Source organism: Gracilinanus agilis, chromosome 3, assembly GCF_016433145.1.
Source record: "Gracilinanus agilis isolate LMUSP501 chromosome 3, AgileGrace, whole genome shotgun sequence".
In the NCBI taxonomy this organism is placed as follows: Eukaryota; Metazoa; Chordata; class Mammalia; order Didelphimorphia; family Didelphidae; genus Gracilinanus; species Gracilinanus agilis.
The window spans coordinates 280,276,687-280,304,377 of record NC_058132.1 but is presented as its reverse complement, the minus strand read 5'-3'; the positions used below and the strand labels follow the sequence as shown (position 1 = coordinate 280,304,377).

Sequence of the window (27,691 nt, the reverse complement as noted above, 5' to 3'; positions counted from 1 at the left end):
CGGCTTTTGTTTTGGAATGCATAAGTGAAGCCAATACTTGGTTTAAAAGACAGTGTTTCTGAAATTTTTTTTACCTATCACTAATAATAAAAGAACTCTCTTCTGGATAGTGCTTTATAATCTTCTTTAAAGTTATATACTTTATGAATAGGACCAAAAAGTGATATTTTAACAAAAATAATATTGTTAAATTCTTTCTAGACTACTTTGACAGCTACACAGAGAGAGCTGAATCAGTTGCAGGAGCTGAGTAACCACCAGAAAAAACGAGCTACAGAGATCCTGAATTTGCTGCTGAAGGATTTGGGGGAGATTGGTGGAATCATTGGTACCAATGATGTGAAGACAGTAAGTAAGCCATCTTGTCCTTTATTTTGGTGTCCATCCTTACAATGATGCAGGGAAAAGGACTCAAATTTTTAGTCAGATGTGCTTGTTTCAGATTCCAACTCTTGCTTATTCTCTGTGTGATCTTGTCCAAACACTTGACCTCTTTGGTTTCATTTATTTTCTTGGTAAAATGAGCTGATGGGACTGTTAAGTGGGAAAAACATGTTAGATTTGGAGTTACAAGAGCTGGGTTTGAATCCCATTTCTGTGGCTTATCATATATATGACACTGGGAAAATAACTTAATCGCTGTTTGGGCCTCAAGATCTTTATCCATGAATTGAAAGAGTTTGGATTAAATGGTCGCTAAAGTCCCTTTCAGTTCTAAGTTTTTAATTCAATGATCTCGAAGATCCTTACCTGGCAAAGCAAATAACAAATCAATTAATAGACATTTATGAAATCTCTTCCTTGTGCCATGCACTGTGCTGGGTGTTGGGGGTTCAAAGACAAAAAAGCAGTAGTGCTTGCCCTTAAGGAATTTATATTCTATCAGAGTTAATCCTTTGAAGTTGGGAATATATTAGAAGAAGGTGGAATTTGTCTAACTCTGGCACCAACTCAGTCAAGAAACATTTAATAAGTACTTTCTATGTGTCAGTCACTGTGCTCAATACTGGAAATCCAGAAAGAGGCAAAAGAAACCTCAGAGTTTTGATTTATATTTTTATTATTAATGATAAAGATTTTTTAAATCTTTGGTACTTTTTATTTAAAAACATTTTTTTCTAATTATGGTATAAATTTATAGTATAAATTTAAATTTAAAGCCGAAACCCCAAATCATATATCCATATAAACAAATCATATGTCATTAATTTTTCTTTTGTGTTTCTACTCCCATAGTTCTTTTTCTCAATGTGGGTAGGATTCTTTCTCATAAATCCCTCAGGAATGTCCTGGATTACTGTATTGCTACTAGTAGTAAAGTCCATTACATTGGATAGTTAGTTCCACAATGTTTCACTTTCAGTGTACAGTGTTCTCTTGGTTCTGCTCATTTCATTCTGCATCAGTTCTTGGAGGTCTTTCCAGTTCATATAGAAATCCTTCAGTCCATCACTCCTTACAGTAGAATAGTATTCCATCACCATAAGATGCTACAATTTGTTAAACCATTCCCCAACTGAGAGGCACCCCCTCATTTTCCAATTTTTTGCCACCACAAAGAGTGCAACTTTAAATATTTTTGTGCCAACATTTTTCTTTATTATCTCTTTGGGATAAAAACACAGTATTGGTATTGTTGGATCAAAGGGTATGCATTCTTTTAAAGCCCTTTGCGCATAATTCCAAATTGCCTTCCAGAATGGTTGATTTAATTCACAATTCCACCAGTAATGCTTTAGTGTTACAATTTTGCCACAACCCCTCCAACATTTTTTATTTTCCTTTACTGTCATATTGGCCAGTCTTCTACGTGTGAGGTGGTACCTCAACATTGTTTTGATTTGCATTTCTTTAATTAATAATGAGGGATTCAGAACACTTTTTTGTGTGCTTATTGATAGTTTTGATTTCTTTATCTGAAAACTGCCTATTCATATCCTTTGGCCATTTGTCAGTTGGAGAATGACTTAATCTTTTGTACAATTGACTTAGTTCCTTATAAATATGAGAAATTTGACCTTTGTCAGAGGTTTTTGTTATAAAAATTTCCCCCCAATTTGTTGCTTCCTTTCTAATTTTGGTTGCATTGGTTTTGTTTGTATAGAAACTTTTTAATTTAACATATTCAAAATTCATTTTATATCTAGTAATGTTCTCTCTTTTGCTTGGTCTTAAATTCCTTCCTTTCCCATAGATCTGACAATGCTCACCTATTTGTTTATCATTTCCCTCTTTATATTTAAGTCATTTACCCATTTCGAATTTATCTTGGTATAGGGTGATTTAAACCTAATTTCTTCCATACTGTTTTCCAATTCTCCCAGCAGTTTTTGTCAAATAGTGCAGCCTTGATTTTAGATCTGTAAGACAGGATAGAATTTTGTTCTTAATTCATGACTGTTACTCATGCAGAGAAATGACCAAAAGACCAGTTATAGAGCATGGAAGGAAGAGAGGGAGAAGGGAAGGGAGGGGAAAGGAAAAGAGAAAGAAATAGGGAGGAGGAGAGGGAGAAGAAAACTATAAGCTAAGAAATAGTTTAAACAAAGGATCTTCATTAAATGTATGCATTTGTTAATGCAAATTGTTTGAGATAAAGATGAGTTTATAGCCAGAAAAATAGTTTGGCTAACTAAGGATTCATCAATGCTGTTATTGACTTCTGTAACACTATGTTGTAACCATCTGAGCTAACAATGGTTCAGATAATTTTTAATTATGGAAATGGAGAATGTTCATGGAATGAATAATGGAAGTGCAAAAATATTAACCTTCTGTCCTGAAAAACTTGTTACAGAACTGGTGAATAACAGATTAGAGCTTTCCCTATATGACAGGCCTAGTATCCAGGAGGCATGTGGCAAAAATGTAATAAATTCAGTCAACCTTTGGTTAAAGAAAAAACAAGAAGCTATGTGGATAATTAACTTTTGAAGAATTAAGGACTTAGAATTAATTATATTGACTATAGATGAGAAAACTTAGCTACTTCTTGAACTCCAGACTTTTTGGGAAAGGATCAAGGCTTAAATTTTAAGAAAAGAGATTGAGGTTTAAGAAAGAAAAGAGGGATGCTTGACAATGAAAATTCATTGTGATATGGGGTTGACCAATCTTTAAATCCATCCATCTGTCTGTCTGTCAGTCTCTCTCCGCCTTCTTTTCTCTCTCTGTCTCTCACACTTTTTCTTCTCTCTCTCATCTCTTGATCTATATAGATGCTTGTTATGTTTTAAAGATGCCACTCTGTTTTAGAAGCAGGTTGTTTATGAGTAAGAGATTGTATAAGTTGGGAAGAAAAGCCCTTGCCAGTAGTCAAAAAGGGGATGAGTCTGAGTTTTGGCTTTACCATTTAATAGTAGTACCTTGCAGCCAACTGCAAGCAAGGCAGCTCTGGAGCATAATGGATAGACTCCTGGGACTGAAGTCAGGAGGATCTGAGTTCAAATTGTGCCCCAGATATTTAATAGCTATGTGACCATGGGAAAGTCATTTAAACCTGTTTGCCTCAGTTTCCTCATCTGTAAAATGAGCTAGAGAAGGAAATGGTAAACCACTCCAGTATCTCTGCTAAGAAAGCCCCAAATGGGATCAAAAAGAGTCTCATACAATTGAAAATGATGGAACAACAATAATACCTTGCAGAACCTCTCTTTTCTCAATCTGTTAAAATGGGCATCATAATACTTGTGCTGGTTACTACGTAAGGTCATTTTGAGGCTCAAATGGTATTACATATGAAAGTATTGTGTAAGTTTGAGTGATTATTACAGGAAATAAAATCTAAGGGAATCTCTTTATGATGCACTTTAAGAATAGTGTGGAAAAAAATTTGAGCATTTATAGGCTGAGTTTCTAAGAGAGGAAATGTTGCAACACATAATGTCTTTTCAACTCTTATTATTTTCATATGGTGTAAGTATTTATAAGTAAACATTTAATAAATGCTTGTTAATGATTCCAAAAATTCATTGCAAGAGTGTTCAGGTATCATGGAGTTAATTCCATTTCATACAAGTTTGGTTATTTAAAGTTTGATTTAATTTTTGGAAGAGCTTGTTGGTCTCAGACAAACAAAACACCAACATTTAGCTGATTACCAAGGCCCTTTTAAATTCAAGGCAGAGTTGATTTATGGAATGTTGGCTCCTTCTGCTGTCAGTGAAAAAGGGCATTATGTTAAGCTGCAAAATAAAGCTGATGTAAAATGCAAATGAAATCAAGGAGTGCCTGGGTGTTAGAGCATTAAAACACTGCCTTAGGGAATTTGAAACATGATTGAAATAATTTTAAAATACTCAACTGGATGCTGCTAGGATGTTGCTCTCTTCCCCATATCCAATTAGTTGTCAAGTTAGTTGCCAAATCCTGTTGATTTTACCCTTCAATATTCTCCCGTGTCTATCGCTTTCTTTCCATCCTCATTGCTACTTCCCTACTTCAAGACTTTCATTACTTCTTCTCTGTACTACAACTATAATAGCTTTGAAACCGATGTTCCTAAAATAAGCTGTCTATTCTCTAGTTTTGTTATATAATTCTTTCTGATACACAGATCTGGTCATTTCACTCCTCTCTTCAAAAACTTTCACTGACTCCCCATTGCCCTTCTGATAAAGTCTAGGGTCCATATCCTGATATTTAAAGCCCTTCTCAATTTAGCTTTGACATCATTTTTCTGCCTTTATTATTTTTGTCTTTATTTTAATATTTTACTTTCCCAATTACACATGTAATAACAGTTTTCAATATATATTTCCTGAAATTAGAAGGTCCAAGTTGTCTCTCCCTTCCCTGAGATAATTAACCTTGCCTCATACTCTAAGATTCCTACCAAAGCAATCCCTGAAAACATATTTTCCTTCTTTTACACCTTTACTTATATTGCCTGAGCTTTGCCTAGAATATTCCCTTCCTCCCATCTGAACTGTTTCTGCCTGTTGATATCCTACCTATGATTACTATCCAATTCAAATGCCATCTTCTCCATTAAGTATTTCCTGATCTTTCTCTAACTGCAATCAGATATATACTGTCCTTCCCTCTAAACCGCCACAGTGCTTTGTTTGTATCCCTTTTATTGTACTTACCACGCCTTACCTAATGCTATAAATATGTGTGTACTTGTCTTTTCCTTCTAAGATATTATAAACTCTTTGAGATAAGAAACTATGACTTCCTTGTGTTTGAATCATCCCCTGCATACTAACACAGTCTAGGTATACAGTAGTCATTCTCCTGTGCCATGAGAATTCATTCAATAGGATTCACAGTGGATTCTAGAATTTCTAGCCCTAGTTAAATCTACTGGCAAGTCTTAATCATTTTAATCCTTAATGACAATGTCTTGATGTAGGACTATGATTCTTTTTTCAAAGTGGTAGTATTCCTCCAGAAAGATAGTCGAGCATGTCTTCAGATTCACATGCTGGATATATATGCTTTTCTTTTTTGATCAGAGACATTTGATAGGGGCAGTTGGGTGGCAGAGCAGATAGAGTGCTGGGCTTGGAGTCAGGAAGACTCCTCTTCCTGAGTTCAAATCTGACCACATACACTTTCTAACCATGTAACCCTGGGTAAGTCACTTAGCCCTGTTTGCCTCAATTTCCTCATCAGTAAAATGAGCCAGAGAAGAAAATGGCAAACTACTTCAGTAACTTTGCCTTATCTACTGCCAGTCTGACCCCCCTTCCTCCATTTGGGGTCATGTAGAGTCAGACATGACTGAAAAATGATTAAATTGAATTGATATAGCTGTAGTAGTAGCTTCTTTTGAAGCTAGAAGATGATGAATTAGGGACTTTTCTCTGTGACTCATATTTCTGATATGTTAGTCATTGCCAAGGTTTCTGGTGACAAGTACATAGTTATGAGGAACAGTTGGCTACCAAACAAAAACAAAACAAAACAAAAAAGATGTGAGTTGGAATCTCTATTAGTCCAAAGAGGAGATCAACTTAATCTATAATCTAAAAAAGGAAAAAAAGATTGATTTTTCTCTAGAATCAGTGGAACCCACCTTGAAAAATTGTTTGTTATCTCCCAACACAAAAAGGAAACTATTTCCAAGAAAAGCCAATCACATACTCTACTTTTTAACCATACCTTATTTTATATTTTTAGGCTTTGAATCATGAAATATCCTATCCCATCACTTCATTCTGGGCTAGAAAAGGCAATAATTCATCTCTTTGCACCTTTTAGTCCCTTATAACTCTGCCTTTGGAGTGGCAGAAGGAAAAGGTTGTTGGGAGTGGGGATGTTGTCATTCTAATTTTCACGGGGTTAGCGAGATGGTCAAGTTGGAAGCTATATTTCCTCCCAAACCTTTCTCCGTTTGCCAATGAATTTGGAAAAGATGTAGATTATAGTCAGTTTCTAGTCTCCACCCATGTCTTTTTGTTGGCCACATGCCACTAGCCAGGAGATCCAGTCTGATTGTAGATTATTCTGGTCCATTACCTAAGACAGGTAGTAGGATGTAGGGGAAAGAGCACTAGTCTTACCTGTTATGTAAAGGATGGCAATATGGAATCCCTGAATGCCATCCTTTACATAACATACCCCAAGTTAATATTCCAGCTCTGTCACTTATAACCTTTTTGACTATAGACGAATCACGTGTAAATAATTACACTTTTACCACTTGCCTCAAAGGGTTGCGATGAGAAGAGAGCATTATTGAAGTGTTGTATAAATGTGAGTATTCTTATTAGCTGTTATTACATTTAAAAGAATGGATGAGGAAGGATGGACAGCTAGGTGGCATAGTGGATAGAGCACTGGACTGGGCTCAGAAAAACTCATCTACCTGAGCTCCAATCTAGCCTTAGTCCCTTACTAGATGTGTGACCCTGGGCAAGTCACTTCACCCTGTTTGCCTCAATTGTCTATCTGTAAAATCAACTGGAGAAGGAAATGGCAAACCACTCCAGTATCTTTGCCAAGAAAATCCCATTTGGGGCCACAATTGGACATGACTGAAATAACTAAACAATGAGAATGAGAATGGACACTAGGAGGAATATTTTATACATGAGGACACTTTAGTCACAAGTATAGCAGACTTGGTAAAGTGCTCTGTTACACTGGGAGTGAGTTATGGTCCATAGCCCTCTGCTTTGAAAATTGAATCCTGTACAGTGAACATGCATATAGAAGGCATGCAGCTAAACATATGCTCAGTTCTGAAAGCAAGGATTTGGCTCCTTCCTGATGATTCATTTACTTTATATTTGGTACTAAGTATACAGAACTTATCTGACTTCCTATCTTCAGCCCTAAATAATCATTTAGAAACATACTAATACAGAATGAGTTATGGTAGTAGTCATGATGAAGGTCACACATCTTTTTCAAAATTATAAGACATTCTGAAGCATTGACAAACAAAGTTCTAGTCCAAATAACCAATCTTAACCTGAATTCAAATACCATACCATAAATGTGAAATGCTGTGATACCCTCTGGTGGCTAAAAAAATTATACACATTTAACTAATATTTGTATAGTGAGTTACATAATTTGTTTATGTAGTTATTTGAGGCTGAGTTTACATGGAGGATTATGGATTTTTATTTTGTGTGCCTTGCTTTAACTTCTCTTGTTCAATAAGTATCTAAGTCACAGGGCTGAAATGTGAGACTGTAACTGGATTAAAACATATATGGGAATTTTTGGTTTTGATATTACATACTATAGCTTGACTATAGGAGATTGTAGAGACTTAGACTTTAGGTTTTTAAAAATCGAAGAGGTTCCTGACTCTATCTTTTGCCCATTTCTCCAAAAAGCTCTAGCAGGTGCAGCTACCACACCCCAGTAAAAATCTCAGCAAATTGGCCAAACTAGTTTTAGGGTAACCCACAGGGCCTAAACCTTTTAGTGAATTAGGGTGATGCCTTCCCAGAGTATGTGAAGACTTCCCTGGGCCAAATGCACAGATGAGAACAATTTGTTCCAGTGGCCATGAAAGCAGCTGAAGGCAGTCACTGTGGAGCTCATAGAGCTTGGTTAGACATTGAAGATGCCAAGGTCATCTATTAAATCCTGGGCCATTGCCAGTTGAAAGCTGAAGACTGTGCAACTCTGCCTCACTTCAATCCAATTTACATGCAATCAAAAACATGATGCCATGATGTCATTGGTCCTCTTCATAAATGAAGGACAAACAACAACGAGAAGAAAGTTCCTTACTCTAGGAAAACAGTCCCACCTACAAGTTGAGGTGGATAAAAATGTATAATAATACATTACATTAGCAATCAAGAAAAATAACAAAACAGTACAACATCTAGAAACTAGAATACTCAAGGAAAGGGTCTTTCTTTCCATTGGATTTTCTTCTTAATTGCACATAAAGAAGAAAATTCTTTTTTGTTTGACTTCATACTTTTAGAAAATTGATTCGTGTATTATTCCATTCAACTTTTTAGATCTGTCAATGATCAATGTCTGTCGCTATAGAATGACTTTAATGTATACTGACGATAATTCATCCCTATAAGATCTTTGTGTGTGATTTATACTAAAATAATTTTTTTTTGCGTTACCTCTTTTTCTTCAAAGTATAGTACAATGAAATTCTAGTTAAGAATCCTAATTAAGAGAAGTTTTACTATGGGGATAAAGCTTTAGAACTGAAATCAGAAAAACTTGAGTTCAAATCTGGTTGTAGACACTTCCTAGCCTTTTAATCCCACTGTGCAAATCACTCTGCCTCACTTTCCTAATCTGTAAAATGGGATTTATAATAACATCATTTCCAGGGTTGTTAATGAAGATAAAATGAGATAAATTTGTAAAGCACTTAACACAGTGTCTGGCAGATAGTTGGTGCTTAATAAAAGCTTGTTCCCTAATTCCTTTTCTTTATCCTTTGTGATTCTGTGATACTTATATCAAAGGTTTCTGAAAAGTAGGATGGTCTCTAAAAGTCTTTTTCATTTGGATGATTTTATGTTTTATTATTATCAGTGCATATAGACTTCTTTTTAGATGGACACAAGGTTTCTCCCCTAACCCCCTTTATGGTGGAGATACATCACATGTAAAAAATAATAATAAACCATTTTCCTACATCACCAAAACAAAGTTATACTCAACATTTTTAACTGTAGATTTTTAGTTACTAGTAGGTCAGTTTGATGTCCCATAAAGCATGCATAGTAGGGACAGAAGTTCACTTAGAAGGCATGGGTTCAGGCACTTGGTATATTACCATTGATAAATTGATTTCAAATTGATAAATCTTTCAAAACCTCAATTTTTTTCATCTGTCATATTGGGGCAATAGCACCTCTGCCACCTAACTCACTGGTTTATTGTGAAGAGTGTGCTTTGTTAGACCATGAGGTACTTTATAAATGGGTGTTATTATTATTAGTCCATAAGGCTTTGGCTTTGGGGAAATGGTCAACAAATGTGACTAGGGAATGCTAAGAAATTTCAAGGAAGGACAATACCTGAAGAACAAATTTGGTCCAGTGATTTCAGAACTTTATGACTTCTCACCACCTCCCAAATTCTCCTTGGCCCTAATAACACTATGCTGTGTCTGGATACTTTTTGTATTTTTGAATTCAGTGTTACAGATGGCTAAATGAGACTTTTGTATTTGGTTTATAAGAGTCATTTCCTAATTCCAAAGTTCTTTTTCCCCCTTGGCCTAATGCTCCAGTGATCACCTCTACAGAATGTTTGATTTCTGTGCAGATTGTCAATTTGGAGAATGTCTCAATCAAAATTCTTCCTTAAGTTTTAGAATAATGAAAACTGTTTTTAACATTGCTTTTGGTACTCAAGGGATTTTTCAGAGAGGAGAGGTCCTTCTGAGGCTTTGATTTCTACTCATTGGGCCAAAAATAAGTGTTGGTTTTGTCCCATTTGCTCAGTTAGCAGATGTGAATGGAGTGATTGAGGAGGAGTTTACCATGGCTCGGCTGTACATTAGTAAAATGAAGTCTGAGGTGAAATCTCTAGTGAACCGAAGTAAACAGCTGGAAAGTGCACAAATTGATTCTAACCGGAAGATGAATGCCAGTGAGCGGGAGCTTGCAGCCTGCCAGCTACTAATCTCACAGGTATCTCACTCTTTTTTCCTCATCTGCTATCTTTGCCCTTTTGAAATGACTTTGCATCCTTTGTCAGGTGGGTTAGTATTGTCAGATTTAGATAACATATTTGTTCACATTCTTGTTTTATGCAAGAATTTTCTAGAGTAACTTTGAGCAGTAGAAATTTCTTGTGAAAAATAATAGCACAAGTTTAAACTTGAAGTGAATTATTTTTCTTTTTTGTCACTTGAGTTTTCTGAATCATCTAGATATCCTTTGTCAGGGACTGACACAATTATTATTTTTTTTGATAAATGGAAAAATGCTGTAACACAATCTAGGATTCTGAAATGATTTATATGTTAGAAGAAAATCTATAAGATTCTTTTTGAAATGATCTTTTTGGTGAATATTCACCCTTTACTCCTACATGTGTAGTTTAACATAGGAATAACAGAATTGCTATTTATAGGGTAATTATCAAGCATCCATCTTAAATTCTCTGCCATCAAATAATGCTGTTGTTTTTTTCTATCATAAAAAAATAGAAAATACCACTCTCTGTTACCATTGATATTTAAGCTCAACATTTTGGTTTGTTTTCTTATTAGTTTAGTATATGTTTCTGACTAATTCATACCACTCATCTATAATGGTGAAATCGGTTGAATATGAAAATACTCATTCTTTAGAGAATACAGTGGAATGGAGAGGGGAAGCTATTGTTCTGAATTGTATTTTCCTGATACTAAAACACTGAAGAATATTTGGTGTTAGACATCTCTTGACTATTGTGTTGCAGTTGGTACTTTATTATTTTGTTACTGTTTATTAGTTGTTACTAATTGGATAAAGTTCTTTCTCCAATTAGTACTATTGTAACTTGTAGCACAGCAGCATTGGGCAGATGGTATCAAAATCCCCAATGCCAAGGTTCCTTTCTCCAAAGCAGTACTCTACAATTACCAGAAGGAGTGTGTGTTCATGGGATCCCCCAAACATAGAAGCCAGTAAAAATCTGGCCCATCAGTATGTCAGGAGGACCTTCTTTGAAATGTCTTATTCAGAGCAGAAGTTGAGGGTTCAGGAAGAAAAATCTCCCAGACATTTGGAAGGAGTTGGAATGATAGAAGATTTAGCATGTCCTCCAAATACTGTGCTTTAAAAGAAAAAAACAACAACTTACAAACTTGATGGAATTTTCTCACGTAAATAGTTCTTAAATGGTATCTTATTCATTCACTATTCTTTGTTAAGCATGAAGCAAAAATCAAGTCTCTGACAGATTACATGCAAAATATGGAGCAAAAGAGGAGACAGTTGGAAGAGTCCCAGGATTCACTCAGTGAAGAGCTGGCTAAACTCCGAGCCCAAGGTAAATGGCTTGTAATTCTTCCTTTTTGAACTGTTGGTCAAATTCTCTGTCTCTGACTGTCAGTCTGTCTCTTTTTCTTATGTACACCCACACCCTAAAAGAGCTATAACCCTATAACCCAAGATGTTTATTTTTGCTCCATCAATAACATTTCCTTCCCCCTCATCTGCTGCATCTTGATAATTTGACTGATAATTCTTTAAGTGGTAGAACAGAAGAATAGCCTGGCTAGGCAGAGGAAAGGGCACTCAGTTTGAAGTTAGAAGACTTAGGTTTGAAATCCTATTCTACTCAGTTTACTAGCACTATTTTGACCTTTTGTTTTCACATCTATAAAATGAGGAAGTGTGGACAGTGGCACACTGGAGATAGTTTATAATAGCTTATAAGAGCTAGTTGTTAAATTTTGGGGATGAGCATCATACCTTGGAAATTGGGAAACACCACATATCTGTCTAGATTTAAGAAACTGATGGAGAAAATGTTAATAATTTATTTTAAGTTTAAAAGTGCTTCCTGTGTTTTTTGAAGGACAAGTTGCTAAAACATTTACCAGCACACCCTTGGGATAGATGATCCCTAAGGTCTTTTTTAACTCTAAATCTTATAATCCCATGAAATGGAGGGAGAACCTGAGACACATAAGAAGTAGCTTAGAAAGACAAAAAGTACAAAATAGTATGCTTAATTTAAAAGAATGCACAGACATTCATTATAACCTTGAAAAAGAGTAGCATTTTCCTTAGCTGGTGACTATTTGGGAGGAATAAAAGTGAAGAATGGAGTACTGAATCCAGGAAGCACATGAATGATAATCTTTTATTTAAAGAATCACTGAATATTACTGTTGAAAAAGTTCATAGAGATAAGCATTTAGTTAGCTTCTTAATTTTTCAGATGTGGAAACTGAGGTCCAGAGAGATTAAGTGATTTGTTTAAAGTGTTACAGTTTGTAAGTGATATATATGGGGATGAAAACTCAGGTCTTCTGATTTCTTGTCCAGTGCCTTTCCTAGAATGCTAGACTGAAGTTGTTTCTTATAATAGTGTGAGATAAGCTCAAATCAAGCACTCCCTTTCCCAATCTGGCAAATATTTTATTCTACATTGTAACAAATTGGGCATTATTTTGAAGGTTATCTGATTTCTGTTGTTGTTTTGTTAGGAACATGGAGAATAAACAGCTTACTTTTAGAAAGGTAAATTTCCTTTTTAAGAAAGGCAAATTGCCTTTTTCTGGACTCCCTAATAGTAGCCTTGTGTCCAAAGAGCTGCTTAATTATAAAGAGTAGACTTTATGTGGGATTGAGCTATTAAGTCTTTTTTAAGTTGTTAACAACAAGTGTAATATTATTAATGGTTTTTTCATTATCCTTTATTTACACTTTTGAATGTGAATTAAATGGAAAACAGAAAAAATGCATGAAGTCAGCTTCCAGGATAAAGAAAAAGAACACTTGACCCGGCTGCAGGATGCTGAGGAAATGAAGGTACAATTATCCTGCCTATCAAAATTCATGAAAAATTGGACTTGCATTTTCTCTTTTTTTATTTTCATGTTATTCTGTCAAAGTCAGAGATGTATGTTAGACAGGAAGTCATAAAGTAGAGAGACCATTGTGTCTTGAAAGTAGATCTTCGGTGGCAAAGAGCTTGCTAAATTTTGTTGTTAAAAATATCAGTCAAATAGCCCTGGTGGGAGGTGGGGGTTACATAGAACAAGTCATGATTATTCTCTTAATGTATTTTCTTGTCAATCTCAGATGGATAAAAATGTAAACAGACTGCCCTCTTAATCATTGCACCAGCCATTTTGTGGGTACCTTCTGAGGTATTGCTGATTATTCCATTGTGAGCTGAGTTATAGAGTCAGAACGCTTTCCCCCCCTTTTTTAAACCCTTACCTCCCATCTTGAAGCCAATACTGTGTATTGGCTTCAAGGCAGAAGAGTGGTGAGGGCTAGGCAATGGGGGTGAAGTGACTTGCACAGGGTCACACAGTTAGGAAGTACCTGAGGCCAGATTTGAGCCTAGGACCTCCCATCTCTAGGTCTGGCTCTCAATCCACTGAGCTACCCAGCTGCCCCCTTTTCCCCTCTTAACATGATGAATTTTGAATTTTTATTAAACAGAGCACTTACATCTGGTCATATTTTAGACAGAAAATGTAGTAACTAAGTTTATTAGTTCATATAAGGACCATAGGAAGTTGAAAAATCTTGGTCCTACTTTTTTTTTTTTTACCAAACTACACAAGAGTTCAAGAAATCCTCCAAAGGAAGTCTTATTTGATCACAAGTGGCACATGGAAATTTCTCCCTTTTCTGTTCCATGTGCCATACTCATGAGAGATATTCAGCAAATGTAGATGATAAAATAGAGAGCTGAATGAAATAAGTTGGGGTCCCCAATTTGGGGGAAAAATATAAATGACTCAGTATCCCCAACTTCTTTTTTACTTTGAAATAGAGCAAGGATGGGCATAGTGATGCCCACTTGTAACTCCTACTGCTGAAAAACCTGAGGCTGGTGTGGATGTCTTAAGTTCTGAGTTGTAGCGGGTCTAAAGCCAGTAGGTATCTACACTATGTTTGGTACCAGTATGGTCAGTCCTGGGGAATCTAGCGCTACCATTCAAGGCTGTCTAAGGAGGGTGATCTTGCTTGAGTTGACAAAACCAAGAGTAGATTAAAGCTTCTGTGTTGATTAGTGTTGAGATCAGACCTAAAGGCAGCCATTATGCTTCTAGGCTGGCTTAGCCAAGAAGCCTCAGTCTCAAAATTTTTAATAGGAGAAATTAAAAAAAAAAAGAAATATAGCAGAGATTTTTTTTTCTAAATCAGGCATTAAGAATAGAATGGAATTGACTGAACATATAGCTTGGTTTCCCAGCATTTTAATAAATATTTAGTAGCTTGTTATTTCTCCTGGTGAGGTATGGTAAGAACCTTTTTAACAGGGCCAGTGGGAGTGAAAAATGGACCTATCTCTATCTTTTCCTGAAAAAGGAAGACACAAACCTAGGTTAAACATGGAGTAGTTGTGTGGCAGCAGGACAGATTTCCTTGAAAATGGGCACTGAATTCCCTGGGGTTTTTTGTTTGTTTGTTTTGGGTTTGTCATTTACCACAGCAGTCCTATGCATAACTAACAATATAGGTGTGTGTGTGTGTGTGTGTGTGTGTGTGTGTGTGTGTGTGTGTATTTCTAAAGTTTAGTTTTTAGACATTTTTCTTTGCAGACAAAACATTAAAGTATGACTTCCTAAAATAAGTATGATTAAAATAGCTTACAGATAGGATTTTTTAAAAAAGGATAGCTTCTATATTAACATTTTTGTTGTTTCAAGGCTAGAAAGTAAAGAGTGGGCATATAGTGAAAGAGAAAAAGCAAAAGAAGGGGCAGGAAGATTACTGAAGAGCTTTTTGTAACCCAAAGTCAAGCCATGAAACAACGGTGAGAGACAGCTTGAACAGCTGTTGGCTATGCAAGAAAAAATAGGACCATGGGATGTAATGCTTTTGGATTAAAAGCTAGTGGTTTACCTATTGTGCTAGTTTCTTTCCCATGGAAATTGAGAAATCTACTAACTCCATAATTTGAGACTTAACTTTTTTCCCCCCGCATACTTGGCTTTTTCTTCAATTCTGGTTATTCTCTTTTGAGTTAGCTCAAAAGAGAAGATAGGAATTGGGTCTGTGTTTTCTTAGTTCCTGGGAACTTCTGGGTGAGAAAACTTCAATGAAGATAGATTGGTGCCTTTCCTACTACTTATAGTTTTGAAGAGTCATCTAAAGCTTTGAAAGGCCTAGTGATTTGCATTTGCCAAAATGGGACAGAGGTAGAATTCTTCTCCTCCTCCAACACCATACTGCCTTCTGGACTTGTTAGTTAGAAAACGCGAGTACCTAGTCTGTAGAAGATCCAGAACTTTAGATAAATTGCTTAACATCTTTGAGCATTCGTTCTCTTATTACTTATAGGCTACCAAAAAAGAAAAAAAAGAAAAGAAAAACAATAACATATCTCACTTGTCTCAAGAGACTTAGAATCAAGAGATAATGGAAGTGAAAAAAATTTACATTAAAGTGTTGTAAACTAGGTGGTGCAGTGTGGAGTCAGAAAGACCTGAGTTCAAATCTAGCCACAGATACTACTAGCTGTGTGATCCTGGGCAAGTCACTTAATCCTGTTTGCCTCAGTTTCCTCACCTATAAAATGAGCTGGAGAAGGAAATGGCAATTCCATCAATATAGATGGAAAACTCCAAATACTTCATGAAGAATCAGACATGATTGAAATGACTGAGCAAACATCAACATTGTTTTTTCTGCCTCTTGTGGAAAAACAGATGTGCACAGCTGTTAGGTGAATGGATTAGCTAAATTGGATTGCCATCTGCTTGTTCTGGACTAAGTAGGTCCTGGTGGTAGACAAATGAGTTTTCTTGAGTAAGCCTTTGCCCCCATTTTATGACATTAATGAAAGCTGCCGAAGCCCTCTTTTCCACTCAAAATAAGTCATAACTACTACTTGTATTTGTACATTGCTTTCTCAAAACACTTTTACATGCTATGTGCCATTTGACCCTTATGGCTATCCTGTGCAAGGTAAATTGGGCAGATTTGATTATTCCCATTTTACAAAAGAGGAAAATGAGTCTTTAAAGTCATGCAATGAATAAGGGAGTAAAATCAGAATTAAAACTTAGTTCTTACAAATTATTGTGGTGTTTTGCTTTTAAAATTCTACTATGATATCTTTGTTTATTTCTCTCATCTTACAATATAGTGGGTAGTGACTTAATATAGATCAGATCAGCTTTAGATTTAGATTTAGAAGGATAGATTTAGAACTAGAAGGAACTAGAAGGAAACCATCTTCTATCTTCCAAAGGAGAAACCTGAAAGCCTAGAAAAGTTTGCAACTTGTTCAGAGTCACACTGGGGAGCACAGTAGATAAGAGTGCCAACCCTGAAGTCAAAAAGACTCATCTTTCTGAGTTCAAATATGGCCTCAGACACATCTTAGCTATGTGAGACCCTGGGCAAGTCACTTCACCTTTTTTACATCAGTTTCCTTATCTGTATAATAAGTTAGAGAAGGAAAGACCAAATCAGGCTGATATCTTTGCCAAGAAAACCCCCAAAGCTATCATGATAAATTGGACGTGACTGAAATGACTGAACAATAACAATATCATAGAAGTAGTTTGTAGCAAAAACTAAGTTCAAATCTAGGACTTCTAACTCTCAATGTTGTGCATTTTCTGATACTACTCTATTGCTCAAAGCTTTTCTTTTATCAGAGAATGTTCCCTTCCTTGACCTTAAATGCTGAGTTACTTTCTGTAACTCTGATTACATAATTCCATCATGAATATTTTGTGTTTGATGAATCCCAGAAGAAGGGAGTGTGGTTTCTGTGAGCAGAGAAGTGTTCCCTGTTTGAGATATGAGATTCTGGATGATGTCAAATTAGATCTAGATTTATACAACGCTTAAAGAAAAACAACAACCAAAAATGCAGATGCCATTTCTCTTTGCATGCTCTGCAGAAAGCATTGGAGCAACAGATGGAGAGCCACAGGGAAGCCCACCAGAAGCAGCTGTCCAGGCTTCGAGATGAGATTGAAGAGAAGCAGAAAATCATTGATGAGATTCGAGAGTAAGTTGGCTTGCAGGTTCCATGGGACCAGGGGTAGACAGAATGTAGACATTTGTTCTTCAGTCAGGAAAAAAACAAAGAAACTTTATGTCCCTTGAATCCTTGGGAAATTAGTGCCCTTTTCTTGTTTTCTTTATCCTGTAGTGATAATAAGGTAGACTTTAATCCTTTTTCAAAGTCTGTTCTCACAATGGGACTGGGCTCTCAAGGGATCTGAGAACAGTAAGAGGGCCAAAAAGACAAGCTGCCATTCTTAGTATCTCTAGAGCAAGGATGGAAGCACTAGTCCAGCAATCTGAACTCCCTAGTTTCTCCTTGATTCTGAGTAATAGGGTCCCGTGAGGTAAGTATGTGCAGTTATACAGAAGTAAATCTTAATAGTTCTGCCAGAAATGATGATTACCTATGTGAAGAATAGCCCCTCCACTGGTACAGGCTACAAATCACCCATATCTTTACATTGACTGCACTTCTTGTGAATGTCTATCTATAAATCTTCCTCAGAGGATGTATCCAAAATGCTGAAGAGCTTATTTGGTTCTTCAAATATTTTATGGCACCACTTCAGTGTTTTTGTCTACCTGCTTATTTTCCTTTACTTTTAATTATATGGCCAGGACCCCTCCTTTTCCTATCATTCATGCCCTTGATGAATTCTATGATGCCACTTCCTATGTAGAAGTTACAACAATTTGCTATAGCCTGCTTGCACTCCCAATGAATTTTTCCTTTCTTTTTTTAAAGTGTCTTATTGATGCTTTTATTTGTATGTCACTAGCATTCCCTAGTAGCCATTTCCAATCTTTCCTTCCAACAAAAAAGTACAGTTAAGGGGGGATATTCTAATAAATTGGTCATGCCTGAGAGTACATGCCTCATTCTTCATCTGTAGTTCACCACCTCCTTACTGAAAAAGAAAGAAGCATGCTTCTTATTATACTTCTAGAATTTAAGGCTGGCCCCTTCACTGATATGAGTTGTGATATATTTTAGAATTATTTTCCTTTACAATTTTTTTGGTCATTGTATTTGTTGGTTCTGCTTACTTGGCTTTGAATCAGTTCGTGGAAGTATTTCCAAATTTCTTTAAATTTAAATTTCTTCCAATTCTTCATAGCCATTATTTCTTATGGCATTATGTTCCATGACTTCATTTATTGGAATTTGTATAATTATTCCCCCCCATTGATCATCATCTACTTTATTTCTAGTTCTTTGCTGCTACAAAAATGATCATTATAAGTATTCTGTTATATATGGAGCATTTCCTTCTCTCTTTCGATCTACTTGAATAAATTCCCAACAGTGATTTGCTAGATCAAAGGATATGACTAGTGAGTGATTTTCCTAACATAGTTCCAACTTGTTTTCTAGAATGCTTCAGCCAATTCTCAGTTCTACCAACAATGTATTATTATTCAGCAAACATCCTTAACATGGCCTGCAGTTTGGATTCTTCTGAGACTGGTATTCCATGCCTTCCAGCCATATGGTATTAGTTAGAGTACTGGTGTGAAAAAGATGTATTAAGCATCTTGGAATCATTGAAATTGTTGTATACTTTCCCCAAAAGTGTTCCAGCCTAATCTAATCCTCCATATGATGACATATATAAAATATATTCCCCTTGACTCACAGTTGTACCTTCCATTTCATGAATTAATAATTGATTTTTGTATCCACACTTTAAATAGAGTGACCATTGTTTCCATTAACACAGTAAGACACTCCATGGTTAGAGATAGCATGGTGAAGAGTGGTTCAGATGCTGGATTTAAAATCAGGAAGTTCTGGGTTCAAATCCCACCTCTGACACTAGTTGTGTGATCCTAAGTAAATCACCTAACCTTTGTGTGTCAGGTATTTCCTGAGATTTATCTTATTAAGTGATAATCTGCATGGGGGAGGGGAAAAGAGGCCCTGTACTGGGAGCTCCTCAGGCTGACAAGATCACAAGTCCTTTAAGTGCTTATGTACCCTTCAAAGTTATTCAGTTTGCCCAGAACTGCCACCTTATAGGAGCATGAGGAAGGGACCTGATGAATTAATTTCAGCATCCCACAGGCTTACTTGCCATTGGAATCTTTGGCCAAATTATTAAGTAGGAAATAGGAGGAATGTTTCATTCTTGAGCATCTTGGGTCATTTTACAATTGGCAGCTGAAGTTCAGAGAGATTTAAATGACCTTCCAAAACCACAAAAATTCTAAGGTAGAATGGAGAGACCTGAAAGCAGGAGGTAGTGGAAGCCAGGTCTTTTGACTTATCCTTCAATATCCTTTTCCACTATAACAAAATGTTCCAGGTGATTGTTTGCATTAAAAAGAAGAAACTTGTTAGCCCAAATAGAATCTTTTATTAGAATACATAGGAGAAAAAAGATAGCTCTCTTTTTTTCTCCCTCTTTAGGGCAGCACTATGGGCTAGTGTGAGGGGTTCCCCCCATTACTTGAGTTCTTTTTACTGAAGGGAAGGGCTATTTCTTCAGAACCAATCTCTGAAAGGAAGGAGACAAGGTTGCAAAATTGCCAGGTAGCCAAGTTAGTTTTTGTTTCTTTCTTCCCCATTTCCTCCAAACCATGTGGGAATCTAGAACATATCCCTACTACATGAGACTTGTGGGGAAGTGTCCTCATCTTCAGGGAAATGTTACTGGCATGTCTTAACAGATGTCTTCAGATCTTTTCAAGGGACAAGTCCATACCGTTTTGTGAAAGGTATAAAATTTCCAAGAAAGGTACACCATCCTATAGGTTAATTATTTTGATCAGCTCATAGCACATTTCCCTGATCAACTCCTGACACATTTTTTAAAGGAATATGTCTCATATTGCAATTAAGATTTTAGTTGATGATGAAACTTTTTTCATCTAAGAGAAACTCTAAGCAGGGCTTTCTCCCTCACTACCCCCCTACCCAGCATTTGCCCTTTAGGAGAAGAAAGTGAAACAGAAGGAAGCAAGTGATTGTGATAAATAATCTTGAGAGGTAGTTACTACACATGAAGAAACTGAGTCTTAGAGAGATTAAGGGATTTGTCCACATAGCCAATTAATGTTAGAGGCAGGATTTGAACCTAGTTACAGTTGAAATTTGCCATATTTAATTCAGCTAATGTTTATTAAGTACCTTCTAGGTACAAAACATTCTACTAGGTAATGAAAAAACAAAGGCAGGAATGATATAATTCTTGTTCTCGAGGAACTTAACATTTCAAATGTTAAATAAAAGAAAGTGAGAAAGGAAAGCTATAGAAGAGGTGTGTTGGACATGTTTGGGTATTGCCCCAGTTGGTTACATTGGATGTAATGTGGAGATTTTTTAGATTCTGAGGTATGACCAGGCTTGGTCTCACCCTGATGATCCATTTCCATTAAGTAAGTGTCTTTTAGTGACATTTTTTCATTATTGTGTATGTTAACATTGTATGAATTTCCATAAATGTGTATATTACAACATAAATATGTTTGATGTTTAAATGAGAAATATCTCCCAACTAATTTACAAGGAAACTAGAGTGCTGAATTTAGAGTCAGAAAACTCTTGTTCAAATTTTGACTGCTTCTGTCTCTAAATCTATAATCTTGTGATTTTGACATTCGATAAGCAGTGCCTCTAACTGTGCTCAGTACAAAATGGGCATTAAATAAAGGTTATTGACTAGATGAAGTTGACAGTTCTTTGGTGACCAGGCTGCACTCCAGCAATTAGATCAAGGAATGTAAAAATAATAGGAAAGGAAATGAGGAAGCACTAACTATGGTTTCTTAAATTGGCTACAGTGGAAGTGGAAGAAGGAGGATTTTAAAATGTTATTTTTCTATTTCAAAATATCACCCCCTTTTATTTTTATTGCCCATGATTTCATGCTTGTTGGAAGCTTCTCATAAACTAGTTTCACTTTGGCAAGTAAAGTCCTTCACTACTATTTCCTGATCCAAACTAGGTCCCAAAATCTTCAGTCTTAAACTGAATCATATTTTTAGTTGTCTTGCTCAGAATTTCTGACTATTTTGTTATCTCTCACTAAGGTAGACCAAGTCTGGTAGCAGAACATTGAAGTTGTTGCCCAATAGGCCTTATATACTTCCTCTTTTCCCTACACATTTTGTAGAACTTGATACATGAGTATAAGTGCTTTAAAAGTCACATTCTTTTGTAATCACTCCTATTAGCTTCTTGTACCAAACTATTGGAAATTATATTTCCAATTATAAAGTTAGACATAAGACAAGATACTTATTAGCTATGACTAGTTCCCCTTCATCTGATAATGTGGTAAAGTGGATAGAATATTGGACCTGGAGTCAGAAAGCCCTTGGTTCAAATCCCACCTCTTACTAGCTATATGATCCTGGGTAATTCATTTAATTTGTCTCAGGCTCAGTTCCTCATCTATAAAATGAGCGGGTTGGACTACATGGCCCCTAAGGTCTCTTCCAGTTCTTCATCTATGACATTATGAAGTAGGATTGGTACTCCATCTCTACAAAAAGTCATGATCACTGTGAATGGATTAGCTGCCTTGATTATATAGATGACAAAACCCAGAAATCTCAATTAATATCTCATTTGACTAGGAGTGATGGAGAGTTTTGCAAAGATGGGTGTATGGCAAATGTGAAGGAAGATTCTCCAAGAGATCATTGCTGACCCCTTTCTGATATGACCTGAAGATCATCACACTCAAGGCTGTAGAGACTTGAGACCCATTGGCTTCCTTTGCCCTGAGTCTCTCTCTCCCTTCAGTTATGTTTCCCTATGTACCCACTCCTGAGTGTCATTCTAAACCTTGACTATAGTTAAGGTGTGTTAGAAGAAAAATCTATTGCTTTGTACATTTCTGGCTTGTCTATGAAAACTTTCTAGTCTTAAAGGAAACTGGGACAATTGTTTTTTCTTCTCAATTTCAGTTTGAATCAGAAGCTGCAGCTGGAACAAGAGAAACTGAGTTGTGATTATGACAAATTGAAAATAGAGGACCAGGAGAGAGAGATGAAATTAGAAAAATTAATGTAAGTAGATAGATTTGAACCATTAAAATCTGTTTTAAGGTATTACTGGTTGTTCTATACCCTACTCCTTCCTTACCTGAAAAGAAGTGTTCCTGGGAATTTTTCAAAAGTACTTTTGTGATCAATGTAGCTTAACCTCTTTTGTGAAATTGGTCTTATTTTAAAACGTATGGAAGTTCTTTGGTTAAACGAACTGGGTGGTTTTGGAGGCTTGTCAGCTGATACAAATAGTTTGTTACGTGCTTAGGATTATTGCACATTTTTGAATTTCAATCTGGCTCATGAGCCCATTTTCTTTTTTAGATTACTCAACGATAAAAGGGAACAAGCAAGAGAAGACCTTAAAGGTTTAGAAGAAACTGTGGTATGTGATGAATAAATATGCTTTTATGCTCCTATTGCTCATTTTAAAAAAATTGAACTGGTTGTTAATACATATTTTTTACTGATTGAACTGTGAAATACTATTTTGTAGTGGCTATTTTCTTGCAAAATTCATTTCCAAAAGGCATAGGATTATGGTCTATTAGAGCTGAATATTACTTTAGAGATCATTGAGACCAAACCCCTTATTTTACACAGTAGAATTCTAAAGTTCAGAGAGGTAAGGTAATTTTCCCAGAGCCCACTCCAAGTTAGTGGCAAAACTATGACTAGTTCCCTAGTTCCCAGATTCTTACTTTGGTGTTAATAGATTCCACCAGGATTTTAATGTTGCACTATCCAGATTTTTCTAGGATGTCCTACTTCAAAATGCTGACCTGTGTTCAAGAGCCTTCTGACTGCCTTTTGATTGCCATTTCTCCTGGCCACAACCCTGAGCCACTGAAAAGCCTTAGGGACTCCCAGACACTCCCTGGAGGTTAATGTGAAATCCTGGTGTGTTTAGTTTATCTGCTTGATCCGTCAGGCACCTTTTTGATCCATCCTCTGTTTAGGCTATTCCAAAAGATGAGAATATATCACATCCACGTACTTTAATGTGCAAAGAGAGAGCATATCTGGGAATGGATTGGTAGTGCTGGGAAGCAATCTGGGGGCTGTTCACTTGTCATGTAGCATTTTTTTTCAAAAACAAGAAGAAAAATAGAAAGGGGTGAAGGAAATCTGGAAGAAGGGTGCAGAGGACATATTCAATGGATAATAATTTCCAAAGGTAATCATGGAAAATTTGGAAGGAAAGTTCACTAAAATGAGAACCAACTTTGATGTACCTACACAAGTGTAGGCATGAGTAAACGGCTTTTAAGGTTGTTTTTTTTTTTTTTTAAGATTCCCCAACCTTCCTTAAAACATATATTTTCTTTTTCTTTTTTTTAATGTTTTGAATACATTTTTATTTTGTTAAATTTTCAAAAATAAATTAATTAATTTAGAATATTTTTCCATTGTTAAACGATTCATGTTCTCTCCCTCCCCCTCCCAGAACTGATAAGCAATTCCACTAGGTTATACATGTATTACTTAATAACATATATTTTCATTTCCTTCAAATATTCACTTTTTGAAGAGGGAGGCTAACAGCAAAAGAAACAAGCCCCAGGAGAATTTTGTTCGACTTAGGTCTTTTCAAAGTATTTGTTTCTGAAACGTGCCAAAAGAAACATCTATTCCTCTATAGTCATACATTTCTCCTCCTGTTAGAAGTGGAAGCATTCTTTCAAGGAAAATTTCAACTGACTTTAAATTTTTTTAAAAGTAGGAGAAAGAATATCCAATCAAAAGGCATGCATTCAGGATTAGGAAATGGAACTGCTTTCTGAAAAGGGTCTTGTCTACTGTCTAAGTGGAAGTAACAAATAAGACCATTGAAAGCCCTAGTTTGGGAGACTCTAAAGCTTTGAATATAAATTATTTGGCACATTCATAATAATTGTATCACTTCAAAAAAAGCAACTTGACTTCATTAAGGAAGGATTTGACTCCCAGGTTTGAGTAAAAGTATTTTACTCCTCATATTCCAATGGAGGACTGGACCCAGTAAGAACTCAATAATTTTAATATAGTACCTGTCTTCCAAACGACTGAGTGTTTAAGCAGTTTCCAGATTCCTTTGCTTCAGCATTCTTTGAGGCAAGGAGAGAATTTAGGTGGTGATGTCTTTCTGAATCATCTGCATCTTCTATCTTGTTAAATTGGGTTAAGTCAACCCAGACAAATTGAAATTTGAGTAGGCAGTGTCTTCTTTCTCAGAGAACATCCTGCAAACTCTCTCCTGTGTCATGATGCATGTGGAATAATGTGTTTTTGCCAAGAACTTGAACCAAAAGTAATGGGGAAAGGTTTTAATGTTATGGCATTGTTCCAGTTTGGTAGCATTAGAAAATCTTTAAGTTCTTTTCTGAATCAAATTAGCTCATTCATTCAGCAGCTTTCTACATGTAAAGACTGAATGTCTGCTAGTATACCTATAAAGATAATTAAGAGAGGGTCCCTGCCATAGCATCAGGCTATAAATATACAAAAATAACTAAAAGAGCATCTCTGCTGTTTAGGAGTTTATAGTACAGTAAACTGCTAAGATACTCTTTAGAAAACCTTTGGCTCGATTTGCTTTTGTGAAAATATCAATATTGGGCTTTGGTTTCATCATTCACCAAGTTAGTATGCTTTCATCCAACTTTTGGTTCAAGTTGCTGGTTTCTTTACTTTGGAACAAATCCTAACTTTAAGTAGACCATGGGTATTCCTAGAGAATATTGGGTAATATGTGACTGTTTTAGACCTAGGTTCTGGCCTTATTACCTACCACTTCTTAACATTGTTATTTGTGTCATGTGTATATATATATATATATAAATACACACACACACAAACACACACACACACACACACACACACACACACACACACAGAGGTCTATGGGAGAATAATATCATTTGCCCTCCCTGTTCCATGAAGTTGTTGTAAAGATCAAATTAATAATGAAAGCATTTGGTGAAGTATATTTTGACTCTTGTCAAAATAAAGCATTAATAATGACAATTATTACTATTGCTTCAGAGCTTAGCCACTTTTGATCATGGAAGTCCCAAGAAATGTATAAGAAATCTTTATTGTAGTAATGATCCTTATTATTATCAATCCTTATTTTATTAGTATTAAGAAATTCACATTTTCATTTATATTCAAAATCCTAGATTTTTGTTTCAATTTAAAATGTCATATTTTGATCTCATAAATAAATTTGGGCTAGATGAGTATGTGTTTTCTTCACTCCTTGTCATCCTTTTGTTTTATTCAGAAGTATGAGCAATGAATTAGCATTTAGGAGACCTAGTTCTAATCCTCCCTGTCCTCTTTGTTTGCTTTGGTAAGCCACTTCTTTCTTGGCTTCATTTCCTTGCCTATGAAATGGGGGGTGGGATAGCTTGTCTCTAAGGTACTTTCTAATTCTAAACTTGTGATCAATAGAAGTTATATAGGAGGAATGTATTAAAAGTGTCTCATCTCTTTTGTATAATAATGCATGTTTTGCAGATTTAATATGTCTGTTGATTTAGCTTTGAGTGGGAATGTCAAAATTTTCTTTTCCAGTCTAGAGAACTGCAGACTCTTCACAACCTTCGTAAGCTCTTTGTCCAGGATCTCACCACCAGAGTTAAAAAAGTAAGCACTAATATACCTTTATAAAAGTAAAGATGTAAGTGTGTCTTAAAGAGATGGCTCTGATCATAAGGAATTAGCATGGGCTCAAGAATAGGTTGTCATGTCAGACTAAGTATTTCCATTTTTGACAAGATTACTAAAGTGGTAGGTCAAGAAACACTATCAACATTGTTGATCTTTAAAATGTATTTATTAATGAAGCAGTTAATATAATTTCTTACACTTTTCTTGTGGAAAAGAAATGATAGAACTATCAGGTGGATTCAGAGTTGACTAAATGGTCAAACTCATTCAAATGGTCAAAGAAAAAATAATCAGTAGTGGAAGGAAGGCACCTAGTGAGTAACCCAGGATAAGTGATTGAACAAGTAATGTTTAATATTTTTTACCAGACCTAGAACTGACTTAAAAATAGGAGAGATAAATGATACACTGGATAACAAATTCAGAATCCCAAAAGATCTTGACATAAGACCAGTTCTAAACCTGAATTCCTTTAAAAAACTTATCCTTTCTGATTTTTATAGAATTGGACAGATTAAGGACATCATCTAGTCTTCTGGCAGCACTCTTTATGATTAAAAAGTTGTGCTATTTTTGAGAATTTCTAAGGAAGGTTTTTATTGTCCCCTTAGTGTTACTGTGGTGGGAGATGAATCTGGATGTCCATTTTGGCATCTGTTTCTGTTTGTAGATTTTGGAAAGTATCATTTAAAAAATATCTGCTTATATTTATTTGGTCAGGCAGAGATATTTGAGCCAAATTTATATGACCTATGACTTTTATGACTGATTAAAGTTTTGATTTTTGCTTTTTAACCACCCTCCCTGCCCTGAAATAAAACAAAAAGAAAAACCCTTTGTCATAGCAGAATTGGAGAACTAATCAAGAATTAGGAAGTTGGTCAAGAGGTAGACTAACCCATTAGTGCTTTTCTTTCTTCTATTTTCAGATGAACATATTTAGGGGTGGGAAGGGATAATAATTTGTGTCGGTATGTGTATAATCTTTGTGATGTATGTGTATGTTTTAAGATGGTTTGTTAGAACTTCATATTAAAAAAAACTTTGAATAAAGTAGTTGGACAAATCTGTTTCTTTTGTGAAGAATGATATAAGAAAATCATAAGGTGTTGTTTATTTAAATGTTCTATTTTAAAGTCCTCTGTTTCTGGGTGAGGCATCAGAAGCTTTTCTAATTATCATTTGATATTTATTCAGAGTGTTGAATTGGACAGTGATGATGGAGGAGGAAGTGCTGCCCAGAAGCAGAAAATTTCCTTTCTTGAAAACAACTTGGAACAACTTACTAAGGTTCATAAACAGGTAGGAAATTGTCAATGTCCCCTCTCCTCATTAACTCAAGGAAAGTTCCAAGGAAGTACTAGAAGGGAACTTAGAAATCATCTAGTCCCACCCCACCCCCATTTTATAGTTGTAGAAACTGAAAACCTAAAGGTGAAATGACTTTTTAAAGATTACACAGGTAGCTAGTGACAGAATTGTTCTTTGGAGTAATCTAATCAAGGGCTCCTGCTCATTTATCTGATGTAATTAATAATTTTTTGAAATATTTCACCTATTCCCATCCTACCTCAATCTGTTTCATTGCACATATTAGTAGATTTAGTTCTAAATAGATTCAATAATTATTTAGATAAATGCCCAGGTTAAAATAGAGACCACAAAGTAATATAGAAAGAAAAACTTGATAAAACCCAAAGGTACTTATATGATGCTTTAAGGTTTCCAAAGCGTTGTACATGTCTCATTCCATCCTCACAATAATCCTGTGAGATAGCTACTATGCTGATGACTTTTTGCCACCTCATAATAATTCTTAGAACTCTTTTTCTCTTATTATTTGACATATTTCAAAAAGGACCATAATGAACTTATTTCAGTGGACCAGTCTGGTTGGCTGCATGACCAAGAAGTTAGTTCTCTTTAGCTTAATAAAATATCTC

General features: G+C 35.7%; 1 protein-coding gene across 2 annotated transcripts in view; it reads left to right on the top strand.

The window, feature by feature from the left end:
- KIF5C (kinesin family member 5C) overlaps positions 1 to 27,691 on the top strand; it is a 199,651-nt gene that overhangs the window by 159,768 nt on the left and 12,192 nt on the right. The window contains exons 15-23 of one of the 2 annotated variants that reach the window (XM_044669882.1): positions 202 to 348; positions 9,897 to 10,085; positions 11,316 to 11,433; positions 12,847 to 12,923; positions 16,991 to 17,100; positions 22,014 to 22,115; positions 22,419 to 22,479; positions 25,653 to 25,724; positions 26,946 to 27,050. In XM_044669882.1, coding sequence (XP_044525817.1) covers positions 202 to 348; positions 9,897 to 10,085; positions 11,316 to 11,433; positions 12,847 to 12,923; positions 16,991 to 17,100; positions 22,014 to 22,115; positions 22,419 to 22,479; positions 25,653 to 25,724; positions 26,946 to 27,050 — 981 coding nt within the window. Of the gene's footprint in view, positions 1 to 201; positions 353 to 9,896; positions 10,086 to 11,315; positions 11,434 to 12,846; positions 12,924 to 16,990; positions 17,101 to 22,013; positions 22,116 to 22,418; positions 22,480 to 25,652; positions 25,725 to 26,945; positions 27,051 to 27,691 lie in introns of both variants that reach the window. The other variant, XM_044669884.1, reaches the window with a different exon arrangement.